The sequence below is a fragment of the Ambystoma mexicanum genome, chromosome 9, assembly GCF_040938575.1.
Source record: "Ambystoma mexicanum isolate Mex_15411 chromosome 9, UKY_AmexF1_1, whole genome shotgun sequence".
Taxonomy (NCBI): domain Eukaryota; kingdom Metazoa; phylum Chordata; class Amphibia; order Caudata; family Ambystomatidae; genus Ambystoma; species Ambystoma mexicanum.
Genome location: NC_090931.1, coordinates 295,985,911 through 296,007,893, shown reverse-complemented (window position 1 = coordinate 296,007,893; position 21,983 = coordinate 295,985,911). Strand labels below are relative to the sequence as shown.

The 21,983-nt window shown below is 44.3% G+C and overlaps 1 protein-coding gene across 1 annotated transcript in view; it reads left to right on the top strand.

The window, feature by feature from the left end:
• The window catches only part of AATF (apoptosis antagonizing transcription factor), an 813,649-nt gene that overhangs the window by 555,782 nt on the left and 235,884 nt on the right, over positions 1 to 21,983 (top strand). Inside the window, exon 9 of the mRNA XM_069614687.1 lies at positions 12,256 to 12,323. Within this exon, the coding sequence (XP_069470788.1) occupies positions 12,256 to 12,323 (68 nt within the window). The remainder of the gene's footprint in view (positions 1 to 12,255; positions 12,324 to 21,983) is intronic.

The following is a 21,983-nucleotide window of genomic DNA, read 5'->3' as shown; positions in this document are numbered from 1 at the left end:
ATTGATGCATGCACAGCTGGTTGTCCTCCACATGTGGGCCTCCACAGTAAGATGTAAATGTGCAAAGGCCACAGGCGCATGTTCATAGTGCAGATTGACAAGACCTATTCCTTTGCTCGTTATTTCAACGTTGGCTCACACTGTGGCGCATAAAACTTTTGGTCTATTGCTATCGGCAGCCACTTAACATTATTCCTACTTCCAGCAAGGTTAGATTGAATTTATTTTATTTGTTATTTGTAAAGCGCATATGCAAAAAATTGTGTTTCAAGGCGCCGCAAGACAGGCGGGACGGGGGTCGGGAAGAAAAAACAATAACGGTCCTACTAGGCCTTGTCATTCGGATCATGCAAGAGCAGTAACAAGAAGTGCAGGGAGGAGATGTGGAGAGGTGTAGGCCGGGGCAGAAGGGAAAATGCTAGGGTGGGAGGGAAGTGCGGGGTAAGAGGAGGTATACAAGTGCAAGGGGGGAGAAGGGGAGAGGAGGGCCAATGGGGCCAGGCAAGTGGTAAGGGGAGGGGCAGGTGGGCAAGTGCCAGGAGAAGAAGAAAGTGAGGGCCACATGTGACGCACAAGGACGGGGGTGGATCAGGCTCGGAAGGAATGTACACCCCACCAGGGCTGTCAGGGTAAAGAGACCCAGAACGGCAAGTGCTGTTTGTGGAAATCGGGGGGCAGGAAGACAGGGTGCAGGGGTATACTGTGCGAGGAGGTCCTGGAGCCCTGTGGAGCTCAGAAGGGACCAGGCAGCCAGTCAATGTGACGGAGGGAGGCATTAGCAGGGAGTGGTGGGGGGAATGAAGAGGTGAAAAGTTGGGTCTTGACAATGTTCCGGAATTTAAGGAGACCAGGCAGAAGCCTGAGAGGGGCAGGGAGACCATTACAGGGGGATGCTCCTGCCGAGCAAAGATATCTACCCCACACTCTCTGCTTGGAATAGCATCTTATCTGCATAGAATTGCAGCTAGATGACTGAAGGTCTCTAAGGGGGAGGCATTTAGGGAAAGAGTCGGATGTAGTGGGGTCCCTGCCCCCAGAAAGCCTTGTGGATGATGCAGAGGGTCTTGAATTTGATCCTCGCAACCAGCGGGAGCCATTGGAGATGTTTTTGTGCTTGAGAGATGCAGTCTCCTTGTGGTTGAGTCCAAAGAAATGTCTTGCAGTCCTATTCTGGAATAGTTGAAGGGGCGGATTTAGACATATTGAGGAAGAGGGTGTTGCAGTAGTCCAGCCTGGAGAGGACCAGAGCTCGGGAGACATTGAGTTTCTGTATGTCTACTGCTCCTATTTTCTGCTTATATTCAACTATCAAATATTGAGTTCATTACAAACAAGGCTCGAAATTAGGATTGGATAAGCAGGAATTGCAAGCAGTGCCTTGGTATCCAGCAGTAACAGGAGCTACCACTGTGCAACAAGGAGTCCGTTTATAGCTTTACATTAGTTGGCCTGGAGGAGCCAAAAGTAGTTCCTGGTAACTGTTGGTTTTAAGCTCACCCAGTCTCTTCTACATTTGATTTGAGTCACATACTTGAAATAATGAGACTGACATTTATTGTTCTAAGATAAGTCAATTATATTGATGATAATAAATACACAAATCAAAGAAAACTAGCAAGTTAGGGCCTGTCTAGTGACATTACTTCACAAACAGTTATTAATTAAAAATACACTATTTAACAATGACATCTCAAGTGACATACTATTTGATTTATTGTACAATGGAAACCGTTTCCAGACACTGTGCAAAAGCTTGAAACTGGCTTTGTTAAACATTGTGAAGAAAGCCCCATATCAATTGAATCGTGAAGTCCACCTTTCAACAAGATGACGTTTGGGATTGCAAACCTTTTTTGCAATTTTCTGTGGCATAGACTGGGCCATGGGAACACAATCTGGATCAATTCCATGGGTTTGCATGGCCATCATATTCGATGTCAGATCTTTCACAAATTCAAAATCCATCTGCTGTAAGATTGGCTTTGCCAGCCACTGTTTGTTTCTTTTGGTAAACTCCTTGTTGTAATGAGACATCCCGAAAGATTTCTGCCATTTTTGGTTGCTCCCTTCCAATGTTCTCGTTGTGTGCAAGTACAGCCAGTCTTGTTATGGTCTCCATACCATCTATGCCAAAATGCAACCTTTTAGGCCTGTACTTTAGGCACATATTATGCAACACCTCCAAATCTCCACTGTGGCTAAACGCGGAGAGTCCCCTCATGTCTCTTGAAAGTGTTTTGTCGTACACAATCTTCTCAAGTGCTGTTTGAGGAGGGGAGCCTGGAACTAAACACCCTTTCTTACACTCCTGCTCAATGGTCCATGTGCACATTCGTGGAAATATTTTTCTTTCAAGAGTGTATTTTGGAACAATGGTGCATCAATGAACACCTTTTTGTAAGCAGAAGATCTACAGATCCAAGTTTTTGAGCTCCACCAAAGATGATTGCTGATAGACTGTGGCAAATTTAAAGTGTTTTCTGTAGCCTTTTTATTTCCCACAGCTGTAATTTGTTTTGAAATTGATTTTGCAACGTGCCATACATCATATTGATGCTCTGTCTGGGAACTGCTCTCGCATGGCCTTGGCTATCGAAACTTGGCTGCCAGTGGTGTAAGAAACCCGAGGGTATTCTCCCAAGTAGACCTCGAGAACACCTTATTCAGGTGGCCAGGCTCTCTCATATCCCAACCTTGGGGGTGGACGAGTGAGGGAAGATCACCTGGGTAGGGGAGCCCGGGGTTGTACTCGGGGAAATATCCCAGGTGGGATGTGGTATTATACCGGAGATGAAGAGGACAGTGAGAACCCTGAGATCTTTGTAGCTTATACCACCTGTCTCCCTTCCTCCAATGAATCCCTTGCCCAGATCTACCGACCCCTCAGTTATATGTGGAATGCCCTAGAAACTCAAACCCTGTTAACCATGGAAACTATCTCTCCCAGAATCCCTATTTCCCAGTGTCTTACCCGAATACTCCCAGTCGTTCTCCATGTCCCTCTGATTATTTCCCAAACTTCCAATCTGCTTTGACAACACACCACCATCCCTCCTATTCATTTCACAAACCCTACCAAACTCACCCTTCTGAATCCGCCTACCCCCCTTTTCCAACACACACACTTTCTTACACCGTGAAAACCAACAAACTAACACTAGAACAGTTTACCGGACGTCTCCCGAAACAAGGGCAGACAATTGACCGGAATCTCACACAGCTGACAGCGCTTTCCCTTTCCCCACAGGGATAAAAGGTGGAGAGCATGAGCGCAATACGAGCAAGGCAATCTTCACGATGAGACGGCTATCCCAGGGTGGCAGTTCAAGAGGAGGAGAAAGGCGGTGATAACCGAAGGGGTGACCAGGAGATGAGCGACCTTGCACTTTCCAGCACAGACCTGCAAAGCCTCTGTGGAAGGAATCCTAAAACCGCAAACAATAGCCAGCGTGTGTTGTAGCAGATGTCAACAGTGCACAATGCCTTCCTACACTGATGAGCAGGACATGGAGAGGCACTTGCTACCATGGTACCATCCTTGACTCCAGAGACGAGAAAAGCCAAGCTGTTCATCACAGCCGGTGAGTCGAGGGGAGAACCGATAAGAAACCGAACTGTGTTGAACGAAAGTGGCAAATTAGTTCAAAGAACTATTAACACCTTAGGGGAAAACCAGCTGCAGAGGGGTCCCACATCATGTGGGTGTACACTCGAGAGACTCTGCTTGATTCCCCTTTTTGTTGAAACTACCAATACCAGAAGGCCTTCGCAGAACCGCCAGGAAATGGTCAAAGTGGTCATACAGGGGTCTAGCAAAATCCTTTGTACAGTGGAAGTCTTTGACCGACAAACCATTGGAAAACTAAGGGGAGCAAATCCTGCATAGTGGGAAAGTATACAGAAGTAAAAGGAACTGCGAGGCTGGTAAACATGAACCCAAAGGAGGAATTCCTGCAAAGCAGGGCAAACCATGATGCCCCAATGAACATTGTGTTGACAAGAGAGAACCCGACAGATAGATCTCCACCATGGATTGTCTAAAAGGACATTAAAGCTTGCGAGTGCAACAGGTGAAAGTTTTTGGAATAAAAGCTGTAGTGAACCTGACACAGGGAGGCACACATTCGAGAAGGGCCTGAGCCAGGAAGAGGGGGCTCCAGGGGTGGAAAACCTTCACCCGCCGACACATGAATATAGCAGATGTTGTTATCTTGTAAATACAAGCCATAGTGAACCCGATGGAGGGAGGCTGATATTCGAGAGGGGTGAGTCTGGAAGAGGGGGACCCACGGGTGAAGAATCATCCTAAAGTGCAATCTGAAAGGAACATTTTGGTTTGTTATTTTGAACGTATCAGGCCCTCCGAAGCAAGAGATTTAACCACAGAAGGTCCTGATATGTCTAGGAACTTTTTGTGGATCTGAGCACGGAAGAGGGGGATCCATGGGTGTAAAGTAATCACCCAGCGTACGTACCGAAAGGAACTTTGTTATTTTGAACACATAAGGTCCTCAGAGGCAAGAGACTTTGTAGAAAATAGACTTACCCAACAAAGGTCCTGACACCGGAGAACGTAACTGTAGTCTCGTGGTGGGAAAGCTCAAGCATGTGCTGTGCTCAGGAGTCCCGCCTTGTTCCGTACTCAAAAAGTGGGGAAGGGAGACGCCCGACTATCACATGCTGATTTATCATTTGTGAACCTTTCTTTCTTTCTTTTTTTCTTTCTTTCTTGTGAACCCTTTCCCACACTCTTTGTATTTAGTTGTAAGGATTGGCAATAGGTTCTTATTAGTATAGGCTCTTTTATTTGACAAAAGTCACTAGGAGTGCCTTATTATTTGATGGTCGATGCTTGCTCCCATCTTAGATTTAGGTTTAGATTAGGAGTTTTTCCAACCTACCTATACAGTTTAATAAATACCCTTGAACTGTGATCACTTGTGTCTGTCGTTACTGTTGCCACCATGAGTTCCTTACAGTGGCTATTGGGCCTATTTGCATTCCTTTGGATTGCAGAAGTTGAATGGATCTAATTAAACCATATTTTTCCATGGCAACCGAAGATGTGCATTCAGAAGATGTGCATTCAGATACTGGCACAATGACTGAGCTCACTATTTTTTTTGGTTTCCATGCCTCGCTAGTGGTAAATGCAGAAAAAACCTGGACTGTCACACTGCCCATCACCAGTAAGCCAGAGCCTTTTGCTAGCGAGAGCATTGTCCATTGACATCTGTTCGAATGTCCATACCTGGCTGATAGCGGGGATCAAGAAATCCTACTGATATTTGTAGTTCTGGGTGTTTTAAAGGAACTCGAGTCTCACTAAGTTAGAACACCTTGAAATTGTACTGTACGTTGATCTGCTAAACAGCAAAGCAGATGAACAAAGTACATTTCCAGCAGGCACTTGTCCAAGTATAGGTTAAGCAGACCATGAAAATGAGTAATGGTGGTGTACTCAGCTACCCTTGATCTTCACGTTAGTGCCTTTTACTGCACGAGTGAACTTCCCCAATGGCTCCCCACAAGTCCTCCAAAACAATTTATGATCACATTTAATAATTTTCATAATCTCGATCAGTCAGCAGTCCAATACAATGTATTTTGCTTCCTTTATACATTTTCCTGAAGTATAGTGCCTTGCTATTCCCTGGTGGTGGATAAGGCCTCAACACTAGGAAGAGTGAAGTCCACATCACAAGCACAATCGTCAATCAGTAGCAAATATGCTTCGGTTATTTCTGTGTGTGATGTTTCTAATTTGTCCATTTGTGTTGGGGAAACAAGAAACATTGCCTGTTTCTTAGATAGCATTTCTTTTAGAGGGTGTGGATTGTGTGAGCGGTTCTGCAAGCAATTCTGAACCATCTGTGTTGTCTTTTTCTTCTGGGTGACGTGTGCCGTAACAATGATCCAGGGTTACTTTCCGTGGGTCACTGCTGACATTCAATTCAAATTCCAGCCACTGAATCTTGCGAGGACCATGCTGAGCCTCAATATGTAGCCGCTCCCAAGTGAGCAGTTTGGCAAGCGACATAATTTGTTTGTGTAGTTGTCTGAGTCTTTATGCTCCTCTTCTTCGTAGGCCTCTATTCTAAGAGAAAAAAATGCTTAATTTCTAGCACACCTACATAATATATGAATTAAAACATAAACATGTAATATCAATGAAATCACTGATAAACAACGTATTCTTTTAAAAAAAACCTTTATGTACCCTTTTTTCCTAATTTTCCTTGAAAAGGTCAAATTGAATTTGCCGACCACCACAACAAGCAGAAAAACAGTATTTTGAAATTGTGTAAACCTTTAAATGTGCTCTTCCACTTAAATAATCATATATACATGTATAACAAAATGTCACTATGGAAACCATTAGAACATGTTAAATATTGCATCACAGTTGAAATGGATAACTGATATTTTACAATATTTTATGCACACCTCTTGTCTGTGTCTCTTCAATTTAGACTGCTTCAGTAGTACATTCCTTGTACATAACGCATTAAAAAAAACATTGATTACATTGTTAAACAATTTAATGTTAACATCTTTGATCTCACAAAGTTCATCATCACAAAGTTGATTTAATGATTGTCGATGTTAAACTATGTAAAAAGATACGGTTAACCGTCTAATTAAAATGTTTAAATTATTATTGACATAAAGTCGAACACTGTGTACATGTAACATTTTAAAAAGACATTGGAAACATATCAGGTACAGTATACTATTAGTATAAATCAATAAATTAAATTATCACTTCTCATACCTCATCCTCCAGACCAGTTGCAGTAGAAGAATAGTACGTTGTTGAAGTTCCAGGCTCGGCCTATATAACAGTAATTGTAATAATAAAGATGTAACATAAAAGAAATAACATGTAAAAGATGGTCGCTATTGACAAAGAAGCCTACAAGCGAGTTTGTATCAAAAGCAGATATTATACATAACAATAATCAATATGTTTTAAGTTGAACTTGAACAAATACATAGTTTGGATAGTATGATCTGAAGGAATATTTTAAAACAATTACTTGAAAGGTGAGTGAGGTTGCTGTTCACTCTGGAATAATGATCGATGTAGCATCATGGTTGTTTAATCGATGTATGTATTCATACCATTGTTCAATAGAAAATGGACATTATTATTATAATTTAGGCCAGATCAAAAACTATGAAAGTGTGTGTGCAAGTTGCTTGGCCTCACCATTAGGATGTTTGGCGTGTCTGGTTTCCTCCTTGGTAACAGTCTGTAATTCCATTAGTGCGGTCGACATAAAGACAAACCTATTAATTTATTTATTTTTATTCCCTACTTTTAAAGGACGCAATGTGAGTGTATGTTTGGAAAGGCTCCCATTGCACTGAACTTTTCACATTTCTCTATACTAGGGTAACGCAAAGTAAACTAAAGTTCAAAATGTACAAACCACAGTAAATCATGTCACGAAGGAAACGTGTAATGAAATATCAATGGAAATATTCTCCAAAACCTGAAAACCGATCATGTTCACAGACTGTTTCAATATATTGAGTGCTCATTTATAAGACATATTATACAGGCAAATTTAGAAAATGGTAAAATACATTTATAAATTCAGCGTCCACTACTCGCCTTGGTCATTGTGTGCTGAAATTCATTTGGAACTGCATTGGGAGGTAATTTTGCGAAGGATTCTGGGGCGATGCTTTTTAGTGTACTGTGATTGTTCGCACATATCTTCAGAGAAGTGCATGCTGCAGATGCGGAATCAATTGCCCCTCACGTCATCCAAGACATCCTTTGCTTGGCTTTCAATTTCAGACACTGGAAATCCATAGCTCAAGAGCCATTGTCTTATTAAATTTAAATCCTTTGGAAATACATGAAGGACTGTACTTGACTTTTAGCATGGCTGTTATTAGTGCAACCCCAAACGATACAAAAGGCAGTGTTGGATTGTACCTATGATCTGTTAAAGAAATATAAATAAATATTTTTATTAAACTATTGGTAACGAAATCAAGCATCTTATTCCTTTGGTAATACAAACAAAATTTACTGTATAAAAAATTCCATCTAAAGCAAACATTCATTGAAAACATGCTCTCCGAAAGATTACATTTGGAAACAATACTCTGTAATGTTGTGTTAATTACAAAGATAAACATGCCTAGGACAGTTGATAATGGTGTAGACTTTCTGAATAAAATAAAATGAGAATCGGTGTACATTGAGTATAGAACAATAGAAAATGGCCTATCAGAGAACGTTCACACTACAGAAAACAATAGTAAAAGTTGACTAACCATTACGTAGAAGAACAGATGAGCCGACTGAGCAAGCAAGGTAAAAAGTGCAGAGCTGGCAAGCTACATTTTCTATATCACAGATATTTTCTTGTGAACTCCCACGGTGTTTATAAAGGATTACAGAAGTGGGTGTGTATGTGAATGCCTGACGTGTTCGTTCACACCCATCAGACCTCTGACAATGTTTGACCTCCTCAATCCTGGGAGTATAGCCCGCATTCGAACAGTCATTGATGGAGGGGGTGGATGTGGATGAAGCAAGCGTAAAGGGCCCGGAACACAGTCAAAGGACACAGACATATGTTGATTGCACGTACAGGGTCTTCAAAGGGGAGTCTGGAGACACTGAGTCTGTGTTGGCCATGTGGATAAGGGACCCTGAGGCAAAAGAACCCTTTATGGTGTACATGTTGTTCGGCATCTTGAGCCTTCCCATCCTCCCAGATCCCTTGTGAGCGCACATGCCCACAGGTGCAAACTGTCATTGATAGTGGAGGGGGGGGGTGTATGTGAATGAGACGAACCCAATATGCCTGGAACTCTGTCAAAGGACACAGACATATATTAATTGCAGGGGCGAGGTCTTCAAAGAGGAGTCTGGAGACACCGAGTCTATGGTGGCCATGTGGGTAAGGGTCCCCATGCAAAAGAACCCTTTATGGTGTGCATGTTATTTGTCCCCTTGAGCGGTCCCATCCTCCCAGCCCCCATCTGAGGGCACGCCCACAGGTGCGAACAGCCATTGATAGTGAAGGGGGGGGTGAATGTGGATGAGGGAAGCGCGATAGGCGCGTAAACTTGTTAAAGCACACCAATCTTTTACAACAATACTCTTAGATGGTTGGGCATGTTGTGGACTTTCAAAACATTTCTAACAACTGTTCAGATTAACTCATATTTTCTAATTTTTTTAATTTTGTTTGGTAAAGTGGATGGCAATGACACTACAAATGATATTGCTGCGGTCGAGGTACTGTCTGTATAAATCCATGGTATTATCCATGGTCACTGGGGAATTCATCACAAATGGCTGGAACCACAGAGGCGGGTATTACTCGTTCAATGCGAAATCCCAGTCTTCTATGAATCCACCATGGAAAGGCACGCTATGCCACAAGTCTGATCCACCTGTGTAAGAGATACAGAAATAGTTTACTTGAATGAACCCAATAATTGCATTTTGTTTTTGGTTTGCACTACCTGGTAAAATGTAAGGCATTGTTAGGTTTTAGAAGTGCCTTTCTGTGTGAAGTATTGACACTAGTTCTGATTTCAAGAAGGGAATAATAAGGAATGTGAATGCACATTCCAGCAAAAAAGGTTTGGGAGATACTTCCAAGTTAAAGAAACAGAATTGTCCTGACGATAAATCTAAAGATGAAAACTTTGTTTTCAGATTACAATGAGTATTTTATTCAATTTACAGAAAATGCCTTCAGTCAGTGATCCATCGAAGTTATATTGATTTAGAGGGATAACCTATTATGTTAGCCGCCTTGGTCATCAAACACACAACAGATATATAGAGTGAACTTAATCGTTACTTGGATTACGAGAGCGAACTGTAGCTCGAAGTCTGCATAAGAATTCCTGTGGCAGACACTTGGACATGAGGAGCCAAACTGCTACTGTAGAGGGCAGAGTTGCACACCGAGTCACTAGGAGTGGACTCTCGCAAACCATAGTAGGATCAAGATGAGGCAGACATGAAATGATGCTTTAACAAAAAGGTTTATTAGGGCTGTTCACAAGGTTGGTCAGAACCAAAGAAAATGCAACAAAAACCTAGAATGATGACAGAAGGATGGCTTCTCCGTGCTTGTAATAGTTCAAGTTTTCAAGTTGTAAATCTCATTGTAGGTTCCCCCCAAAGACAATCAATTTGGCGTCACTCACTGGCATGAGGGATTTAAGTGTGCATTGCAGTTCTTTCTTGTCTCCTTCGATCACACTCTCTTGTCCTCTAGGACCCGTCCACGCTCCTTTGATTACCCTCTTCTGGGGGTTTTGGCATTAGGCCTAGTCACAGTCACAAATTGGAGTATGGCAGTTGTGTGTGAAACCCTAAAACGTCCACTAAGGGGCAGGCAGTCTCTGGGTGTCTACAAACCGTATGGCTATTCTCTCACCAGCTCACTCTCAGGGTCCTGCCACTGCTCCTAGATGCCTGATCTTTTTTCTTTTTAACAGATTATCATGTTCTTGTACCTAGGGGACTCTTTCCTGTACCTCTTTTCCTACCTTCTGCCTCATGTCTCTCTCCTCTTCCACCCTCTCGACATGCCACCAAACTCTCGTACTCTACCCCACTCGGGGTCAGTCATTTTCGTGGTTGGGTGGGCTAATGAACTTCACCACTTGTCCTTCAGAGATCCTCCCAAACCTCATCCTGGCATCGACTTCCAACCATTTTTCTTTGCAGTTTCTCCTCCACCCCCTCCTTATAGTTTATACCAGCTCCCCCCTGGTGCGTCTTTCTAACACCTCTTAGATTTCCTCCAACCTCCTCCTGGGGTTTCCTGTCAACCTTCTCCTGATCTTCCCTCTTGCTCCAAATTCGTCTCTGTCCTCATTCCTTTTTCCTCCACCTTCCTCTTTCTACTCCACCTCCTCTATATTTTCCTCCACATTCCCCTTCTGCTTTGCCTTCTCTGTCTGACTCACAAGCAAACAATCTCCTCCTGCCTCCATGCCTCTGCCTCACGTTACCTGCCTCCGCTGCTCATTTTCAGACGCCTTACTACTATTTACCTGAAGGCCCAGAGCTTTTATTGGTCACTAGTCTCTCTCTCTCTCTCTCTCTCTCTCTCTCTCTCTCTCTCTCTCTCTCTCTCTCTCTCTCTCTCTCTCTCTCTCTCTCTCTCTCTCTCTCTCTCTCTCTCTCTCTCTCTCTCTCTCTCTCTCTCTCTCTCTCTCTCTCTCTCTCTCTCGAGATTTCACTGCACCTGTTTGTAATCAAAACCTGCTGCTCTACAGATGCATCCTTCTTTTTGCATGTCTGCCATGTTGCTTCTCCTGCCTGTGCCTTGGCCTTGTGAACCTTGCTCACAAAATGCTACCACAGTGACCACACTATGTAGAATGCGGCTGACCCTGCCCACATTTAGAGGCTTAACAAGGCTTGTAGCTACTTTCTCTTCCCTGGGTAGGTTCACTTGGGACCTGGGCCAACGCTTGGACTCTGATTACCTGTATAGTCGGACAGGATTTCTAAAGGGGCAGGTATCTGGTGTGATATCTTTTGGTGACAATTCTCTGCCACAGCCCTGGTAGACGTGGGTTGTTCAGTGTATACCTCTCTGGGCCCAGCATCGCTCTGTAGGTGGCGGCACACTTCCCCATCCCATTCACCAAGCCCATGCAGCCTATTTCGTTACAGGACTCGTGCCATGAACTGGTGGTAGCTACTCTACGGAGCTCCCCAACTACACAACCAGCATTCAATCCAGCTGGCCTCCTCACCCAGACCAGAGCCTGCCTTCTGCTTCTGACTTCTCGTTCAGCGATACATTAATCTGTCCCATACATATTGAAGGTCCTGCCGACCAACCCTCAGAATATCAGAATATGACGTCTAGTCTGTACATGGCACCAAAAACGGATTATTGCCGCTCACTGAGGTATCAATCCAGAACTCTGCCCATGTGTGATATTTTGTAACACATTGCTACCTTGTTGGTCAGTTCTTATGTCATTATTTGGACTCTTCATGAAATGCGTGAAATATTATTCATTGTCAACTGCTCAAATGACATAGCCAAATAACAGTGGACACAAAATGGCGCCTAGCTCAGCTGGTTTTTAACCATTAAACCATAAGTAATGACCATTGTTCCAAACCCCAGTTTCTGTTTTTGTTTTCATTGGCTGAGATAACTGTGGGTCTGTGATTGGGATCGTGTCACGAATGAAGTCTTTGCTCGTCGCACTTGCTAACGTCTCTACCTTTCTTTCCAGCTCCTGCGAGAACTTATAGAGCGGAAAACAAGCTCCATAGACCCGAATGATCAAGTGGCGATGGGCAGGTAAGCGAGCACCCCTGGCCTCTTGGCTAGCGAAACACTATGAGAATTGCGTCCGACCCCCTCCTCAGCCCTTTCCTAAGAGAAAGAGAAAAAAGCCCAGGAGCTCAGAGGTCAGGCTCAATTACATGAGCCACCGGGACTGGCTGCAACCCGTCCATGCTGAATAAATCCTGCTTTACACTGCCAAAAGATTATGTCAGAACGATAACTCCTCCGCCAATGGCACTGGGAACGTGCAATAACTTATTCCCTCCTCGCTTTATTATTCTCGCAATAGCACTGAACTGTTTTAACTTATCATTACACATCAAATTGCAAAGGATTGGATGAGGGAGGTGTTGCATGATCTCACGGGCGCATCAAGTTCAAATCCCGGAGTTGAAATGTGATTTGTTGCACTACAGTGTCGTCCCACTCATTGGCTAAATGTATTTATTTATTTATTCGTATTTGTTAAGCACGTAGTAGCCCGAGGGCATACGGGACGGTAAGGTGGTTAGGGGTAGAAATTACATCTGTTGGAGAAATCGGCGTGTAATCTGTCATAGCATGCAACAACCACAACCTCCATTAAGAAATTCTACGCCCTGTACAATCCATGTGACCATATAAAAGCAACAGCTTCTTGTAAGGACCGCAATGGCCATGAAAAGGTGCCTTCAATAACCACCATTGACAATGCCAACAGTTTGGGCTTTTGTGTAGGCATGGGAGATGCAGTTGCCAGGCACTGCTGTGGTGGTTTTACTGGCCATTAGTACCCGGCGAGAGAAAATCAGAATGCAACAAGCATTCTGATTGGCTCTCGCCGGGTCATTACCCGGCCGAGAATTCTTCGATTCTCGGCCGGGATTCCAGCCGCCTTGTCCTCGGCGGGGGCGTTGCAGCCCCTCAGCCAATGAGAAGGCTCGAAGCGGGGCCATTTTTTTTTTTTCGAAACGCGCCGAAACAGAAAAAAAAATGCCATTAGCACCCCGATCCAACGGTCCGGTGTGCTACTGGCAATAAGACCCTCTGTGGCAGGCCAAAACCGCCGCAGGTAATGCCCGGGGGCTTCGTTAAGGCCCTCGCTACGCTCGGGCCTATAACTATGGCCCCGGGCATTACCTGGGCCGGTATTGGCCCGCCACAGAGGGTCTTATTGCCACATTGATGGTAGCAGGTGCGAGTACCTGGGCATCTAATAGCAGTGCCTGGCAAATGCCTAATACTTATACACGAGGCAAACTATTGGCTACGTGAATACTTGTTTTTAAAAGGACTTTAGTGAAAGGCAGGCTTAGTGCTTATTAATAGAGTGGCAGAATGCAGACCTGGTTGACATTTTTATTGCAACATTAGCTAATTTACAGCTCCAATTAAGTCATTCACTTTCAGAAAGCTCCTTTGAAAAAACACTACCAGGCACTTCGAGGTCAACGTTTGATGGCAAAGCCTGTTGAAGCAAGCACAAAGAGTTGTCTTGTGGAGGTGCTTTGGATGGAGAGGGGCAAGAACTGGGTGGGAATGGCGATAAGGATTAGCATGACCATGGGCAGTCAGTGGGTGGACAAATAAATAAACACAAGCGGTGTGCCCCTCCTCATTTGTCATTTTTCCCTATCTGTACAAGCGCCACCTATTAGCTCGAGCTAAAAATGAGTGTTCCTTGATAGCCACGAAAACGCTGTGGCAATGGCTGTGTCCTGTAACCACTACAGTGCCCTGGAAAAACACTGCATCTGGTGAGAACCCCCACTGGCTGTAAGAAAACCATAGTCTGCAAGAAAACCACAGCATCGTAAAGGGGAAACCAAAATAGCGCTTTTTGTTAACTACTGTGCCCTTAAGGTGCACAACATCAATTAAGAGCTGTATCCTCATTCAGGGGCCCATCATCTGGGTTCCTTTATTCTAAATAATTGTACAAAAGGCAAAGTAATGTTTGTAAAGCACCCATTAATAGGACCTACCCTTTAGAAAGTCATGATATAGTAGTTAATACGTTAAACCGGCTAGTGGGGGGACGGACCTGCAATCGGTGGCTGGGGGCAGCTCCAGACCAACTTGAAATACATCGTCCATGTTTATAGCTCAGTACTGATGTGCAGTCCAGTCGGGACCCTGGTTGGGGATCATATGTGGAGGAGGTATTTGCACTGCATGACTCTGAGACAAGGTGGCTACTATGGGGCATCTTGCGGCCAGTCCTCTTTGGAAGGCCTTTTTTCTGGGATTAGGGGTTTTGTGATTGGTAGCCAGGAAGGTGATGGAATAAAATTGCAGGGCAGCACTGAGTGTGCCGGTGGCACTTAGGTTGAGGAGTACACAGGAGCATAGAACGCGATGGATTCAGTCACGTGTGGGAGAGGCTCAAATCAAAGGATGGAAGGATGCATGAAAATACAAGAGGGAATTTGGGAAATGATGAGCCACAATATTGCTTAGGAACCATCATATGTTGAGAGCTAGAATTGTCTGTATGCACCAGCGTGGCACAGAGGAAATAGATAACACGTGCTTAATAGAAGAAAGCAGGGTCCTGGTGGAGAACGAGGGAGTAGGGATTTCCGCAGCTACGCTGTCTCGCTGTGGCCGTTGACGAATATGTATCCGAATCACATTTGTTTTGAGTCGCTAATGCTACACATTTATCTGCCTTTCCAATAAAATAGATGAGCACAATTAAGATTTTATTAAGATTGCAGTAATTGGATTTTGCAGGATGAGCTGCTGATCTGCTGATTTCATGCTTTCGATCAGGTAACCTGCCGACTGTTTGATAAAGTTTTTTAAATGTCTTATCTATGTTTGTAGAATTTTTTTAAGACCAGTGTAGTCCGCCAGCTATGTGCTTACATTCGTCTCATGACTTGCCGGGCCTGCTTCAGGATTTCTGGACCTCTTTTTGATGATGACGGTGGACCAAATAGGAACTACCAATCGGGTAGGCCAAAGGGTGAGCTCTGAGCCCAACAGAGACAAGCACTTGGGTGCTCATCAGTTTTGATAGGTATTTTTAGAGCCCATCGACTGCTTCATAATATCAAAGGGCAACTGAGCGAGTATCGTGCCGGGCACGCATGGCAACCAATCTGGCCTTTAAAGCACCTCTCTTTCCTGGCTTTTTTTTAGCAGTGTATCTATGACTTGACTCCACCAAATATTTTCGATGGGCTGTTGTGGCTGACATTTAAAATGCAGGACGGTGCGTGAATTACATTGTTACACTGCACGCTTTAGGTGTTTCAAGGCTGGATGTGCCGCTGGCTGGGAGTTTTTTTTAAAAATTATTTTGAGCGTGTACTAAGGAAAAGTAAGCAGAATGCAGCCGCGACTGCTCCCTGCTCATGAAATCCCTGTGCGGCTGCTTCACCCCTTTGGACCATGTTGCGACAGTGGTGCATAGGTCTTATACCCCTTTTTTTTTGGCTTAAGGAATAACCACCACACGTTTGCTGGATTATGGCTGTTTGTCTATTTAGTAATTATTACAATATATCTAGTTAATATTGATCTGTGCAAATTGTAAGGGGTGGGATTAAAATATACTATTTGCTTTTTTACGTACGTCTACCTATTGTGTGCTCCACCTCTCACCTCTGTGCTAATCCCTTCACCTCCCTCATTTAAAAAAACGTATTTTTGAGCGTTTCTTTTTAAAATTAAGAGGCATTTCAATTCGTTGTTTTTTAAAGGGGTGCTGTTTTTCCACATATACCATGAAGACTTTCACTGCCCTTAAGACGTATATGTACACCCTATTTCTTGTAGGAAATCATTGGGCCCAGTACCATACCAGGAACTTGGTAGCTTCGGCTGGACCTTCTCCTTTCCTTTGCTAGTGACTGCAACAGGAATGAATGTGACCAGAACTTGAGCCAAATAAGATGCACACATCTTCACTAAGGATTCCTACAAAAGGAGTTTGTGTATTGGACATGAATGGAAATTTGACATTTGAAAATAAAATCCTTGAAGGACAAATCCTTCAAGAGATGGCAGAAGTCCCTCTCCTGTGGATAAAGAACACTACATCCGGGCATTCAGGACTCATAAGCAGGCCATCTGTGATGCAAACAACTGTTTTATGGGACGAGAATTAAGGGGGCCTCCTCCAACTCAAGGGAATTGTTTAGGGTTCTAAAAGAATTAGAGGACCCTTGTCCACCCACTTCCCTAGTCATCAAGCATGTGAAATGGGGTTCAGATATCTAGAACTCGATGCAAACCAAGATTGAGAACATCAAAAGCATCACTGCAGCTAATAGAAAGGCTTTAATAGAGGACACACCTGTATCTAATACAGGAAAAGCATTGGACCATTTACCTTGCTTTGCCTTCTCTAAAGTGTCTGAGGTTATTCTGGATATGCTAGAAAAACTGAAGCTGACCAGTAAATGGAAGATTTGCCCGGCAGCTATTGTAAAATCTTGCCCACCTCCTTGCCCCCTTGACTGCTACATTTGTTACTTTAACCTTTCTGGAAAACCATGTTCCAACTCCCATTAAGCAGGCATGGATTACCTGTCACGCCCCTGCAAAGACCATGGTCACTGTGGCATAGATGGTCTATTAGACGGATTGCGGCCATCTTTACTACCAAGATGGCCGCCGCTACGGAGGGTGTGGGTCTAGACGTACACCATGGCCGCGCGGTGGAAGGACCGCCCCCCGATGCCGGAGCCGGTTCATCTGATCCTGCGGACAACGCGCGGATGCGTTGCTACTCCTCCACAACAACGCTTCGTGAGTTCGATACTAGGATCTATTGCTTACCAGAGTGTGTGTCATTCTTTCTGTGTAACTCTACCCCTTTTTACTCACCTGTTTTCAGACCTGAATCCTTCTCTCAACTTTTGCACAACATCTAAGACTCGAGCGGATTTCCTCAGCCCCATTCGTTTCGAGCTGAACCTCACTGATCGGTTCGCTAGTGAGACTCCCTCCCTGGCGTGCGGTACGTGAAGATAGATATTCAGTCCCTAGTATACCCGGGGATAGATATAGATCAGAATTGACACCTAACCTTGTTTTACCTATGCAGACGCAGGGAAAAGCAGGGTACGATCTGCAGCATTGAGATATGAGAACAATTCTCTTCCTGGGACGCCCCCGAGGTTACTCCTGTCCGCGTCTCATCGGGAGACCTGCAATCTAGCTTGATAAGTGGTTTCCCCATTTCAATCAGGTACTCCTCATTTCCTCTACCCATATTCTGCCTTCTAATATCCTTGCCTCAACTTACCACTTTCCTCTGTCTTTATTCAGACGGCTCACCTTCAGCGGATATTCTGGGTACCAAGAACCTCGCCAGACAGACAACATCTATCCAGGGGCCATCAACACAGGGTTTTCTTCCCCAGAGGGTTTCCCTGGAGTCCTTCCCCTCCTTAATCTTTGTATTTGAGGCGGAGGAAGGGTCTCAGGGAGGCACTCATTTTCTACCCCTGTTGGAAACCATTTCCGAAGAAGGAAGCGTAGGAGAGATAACGACTGGTGTTTCTCTAAGGTAACCCTTTGGTCATTTCAATTCTCGTAATTAATCTAAATTATTACATTACCCCCTTATTGAAAAAACCTTCACTGGACCCATCCCTAGCGGCCAATTATCGCCCCATAACCAATACTCCCTTTCTTCTAAAAAGGATGGACAAGATTGCCCACCAGCAAATACAAGATTTTCTCGTTCATTGCAATATTCTAAACCCAACACAGTCAGGTTTCAGAAGCCATCGTAGCACGAGTCCACTTTGTTGGATCTGAAAACTAACATTGTGCAACATCTAGATAAGGGATACACAACCATTTTTGATGCTTCTGGACCTGACTTTGTCTTTTGACCTCAAGGACCATAACGTTCTGGTCACCCGACTCCAAGAATCGGTCACTTACGCTCCTGGAGCAGCCAGCTGCGTCCTTTTTGTCAGAGCAAACAACGAGGGTATGTTGCAAAAATACCATCACAGAGGGGTTTGTACTGCCATGTGGGGTTTCTCAGGTCTCGTGTATGTCCCTCCCCCACATTATGTAATATCTTCACCCTGCCCCTCTTTGACTTGCTGGAGTCCAAGAATGTAATGTTCGCTAATTATGCAGATGACACTCAGTGTCTCACCCCCCTGACAGGTAACCATGCAGCTGACATCCTTACAATAAACACCACCTATAATCTCATACAAAAGTGGATGTTGTTCAATTGCTTGGCTCGCAACAATTGAAAGACTGAAATCATGATTGTTGGCACTTCCTATAAGCTTCGTCACCTGGATCCAGCATTTCAAGCTGTAAAGTGGCCAAATGTTTTCTTAAAACTCTCACAAAGGTTAAGACTCTGGAATTACTTTTTGATCAAGAATTGAGCAGGAAAGCTCATGTTAGCCAACTTGTGTCCTGTTCTTCATACTATATCAACAGATCCGTCCCTTCCTAAACTCGAGCTGCTGTGCCACCCTGACGCGAGCCATTGTAGGATCCTGGTTGGACTATTGATCAAACCTACTGAAGGGTATAGGCCAGGGAGAACTGAATCACCTCAATGTGGTTCAAAATAATGCAGTCAGAGTGGTCGGCGACCTGCAGAAATCTGACCATGTCTCGGTGGCCATAACAGCTCTGGTACTGCCTGCCATTAAAAAGCGTATTGTTTTCTAAACGTTGTGCATCGCTCACTCCTGCCTCTTTGGAAAAAGCCCAACTTGCTTGTCAGCTTTATTGGGTTGGCTGCCCGCAAGACGCACCCTGACATTCAGCAATTTGGGACTCCTGCTGACCCCAAAAGCTATACTGTCTATGATCCTACAGGTATGCTTCCTTATGGCAGCTCCTCACCTCTGGAACACATTGCCACCAGATCTAAGGTTTTGCTCCTCCTTGGCATCCTTCAAACGGTTACTGAAGACCTTCTTATTCGAATGATAACCTTTTCTAGTTACTGTCCTCCTCTCGCCTGGAATCCTTGTTTTTTTTCTGTCCTGTCTTGCGATTCCATGCCTAAATAAAATTCATTATCATTGTTTCAGTGCTTTCCAATTTTTGATGCAAAATGTAACTGCGACCTTGCCCCTCAACCTTTCACTATATCCAGAACAGAGACATGAAATATTGAAACAAATTCTGCTTCAGAGTGTTGCTTTCTTACATTTTCAGATAACCCCCGGATAAAGGCGTTGCTACTTCCCATCCACACAAGGATTCCATTAGTCTGTCATTCCAGATGCAGAGACCCCAATTCCAAGAACCTGCAATTGAGCATAACGCCCACCCATAGCTGTCCTTGTAGAAGATGGGACACTTCTGCCCCAGACCTGTTGCCATTTCAGTGTTGTCATGACCGTGACTTGTCCGTGCCGCTGCCCGCTGCTGGCCCTGGACACTGCTTTTCTGATGAGAACACAGCACCCAAGTGAGTCTGCGGAGGCATGCTCCTTGCCGGAAAGAGTATCCCTGTGGGCTCCCGTCTCTTGAAAGTCTGTGTTCTAGCTTTTGGACCATGAAACATGGACCCTTGCTTTCTGAAGAGCAGAATCCCCAATTTCTCTACTGCCAGGAATGGTTGAGCTCTACTAGGCTCCTTCTGCTGTAACTACTCTCAGGCCCTGTGGCATTTAGCAGATAGTGCTAAGAAGTATATAGTGCTGTATCTCTGCCAAACGGGTACTAGTGCGTCCATTTGGGCATGAACATTGCTGCAGTGTGGAAGTCCTGTCCATTTGAGCTTTCCCATGCAAGTTTCCAGCAAGCTTGCTAAAAGGACAATCGCAACCCTAGTCCTAAACTTGACAAATCTCTATAACCGTGATAATGGTTCAGTGCCCAAACCACTGATGAATTTCAGTCCAAGCCTTTAGTTGAAAACAATGAAATGCTGACCCAACGGACTGATCTAATTTCCCAGACTCCATTTTGAACAGAAAATTGTTTCGAAAAGAGTGATATCAGTTTTGGGTTGTCCTCCCTGTGTTTACATTATTTGACTATAAGCTGTGCTACTTCACGTTCATGAGACTCATAGACTCGGGGAATCAGCTGCTGCTTAACCTTTCAAATGTATACATAGGTGACCCTTAAAATATTGCCCATTGTACAGGAGTTTGGCGCTCTTTCTTCAGGAAGTGTTTTTATTCCAATTTTGTCCTACCTTGTTTAGAAATCTTTTGGGGCAGGTTTGTTCTATGTCTACGAGACGTTTCTTTAGGACCGTGCCTAGGCTAATAGTGTACCTGCCATGAACCCAACTGGATGTGTTCACATCACTGTTTCAGGGGTAGTGTTGTCAAATCTGAGCAAATCGCAGAATAGCGCTCTAACCATACTTGGAACTACAGACGATTTGAAAGGCTTTGCAGAAGCAGAGTCCGGTGACACCAATTTGGAACCCAACCTTGAAACTGGGGGTGTTCTTCTTTGGTGTAGTGAAGGGATAAATGGAGGAATCCTACTCATTTGACAACTGTATGAAGAAAGTATGCTGAGATCCTTTTCATCCCCAAGATATGAATTCCACCTTCAGCATCAGGAACTGTAGTTTTAAGTACAACACTGCAATGTATTGAAGACAAGGGCAGGTGGACTGTTGGAGCCAGTGAAGCCTCAAGCAGAGCTGCTAAACTACCCACTCTCATGGAGGGGGAATCTCTGAGATCGGTGGAAATTTGCATACTATGGAGAGCTGGCAACATGAAACCTTCCAAAACGCCTTTATGAATGCAACAAAGAGCTGGAGCTTGATATTACTGAGGGGGCTTGGGCGAGAGGTCTCGGGGAGATGCCAAGAGTAAACCTCAACATATCAGACGGGCTGAAACATACAATTAGGTGAAGGATGTACTGGACACCACACTGCTTGTCCTAATCCCAACTGCGTCCATTGGACACTTGCTAGAAATGTGTGTGAAAGGAGATTATACCCCAGCTCATGGTACTGCCCTAAAGTTTGACCTTCCAAGAGCATAAAAAACGAACGAATGGCTCTTTTGGTCGATGCTGAAATGCACCTTAAATTGAAAATTGTGCTGTTTACCGATTGGCTAGAGAGGCAGTACCTTGCTGAATGAAGAGATTTTGGGTGAAGACAAGCTCTAGAAGTGAGGAAGCAACTAATCCTGAGGAACCTGAAGAGTGAGAGTGCTGTAGCTGGAGGTCTGGCTGGTGGACAACAGGAAGCTGGAGATGATGGAAAGAGTAACACACAAACCAAGGCCTTGTGAATCACTATCACAGGATGTGGCTGTGAGATTCCATGAGTGCTGTGGTGTTTACGTTCTGTAGTTCAATCCTGCTGCACGAGTGTAGGACCTTGGGAAGCTTGGAAACCCTGCTGCTAAGCCCCCAGAGAAACCAAACACAGAACCATGCACGCATGCAAAGGGTCATGGGACTGGTTTGTATTTTCTGATGTCTGAAGGAACCCTGAAACACTGCAAGTAAGCTTATATGTTCTTTTTAAAGCTGTTCTGAGCATACTATGACTTTTTCTAGATTAAGGGGGAGCTATGCTTGGAGTCTGTCCATTATGCTGGCTTTTACTATTAGCTGGGCGGCTGGAGTAGTGTCCCTTGTCCTGGGGCTGTACTGATTTCGATAGTGGTCGGGATTGGTGGTTTGTTCAATAGTTAATACAGTTCATCAAGGTGTAAAAAAATACTAAAATATTGTGGCGTTCATTCCCTGTTCTAGGGG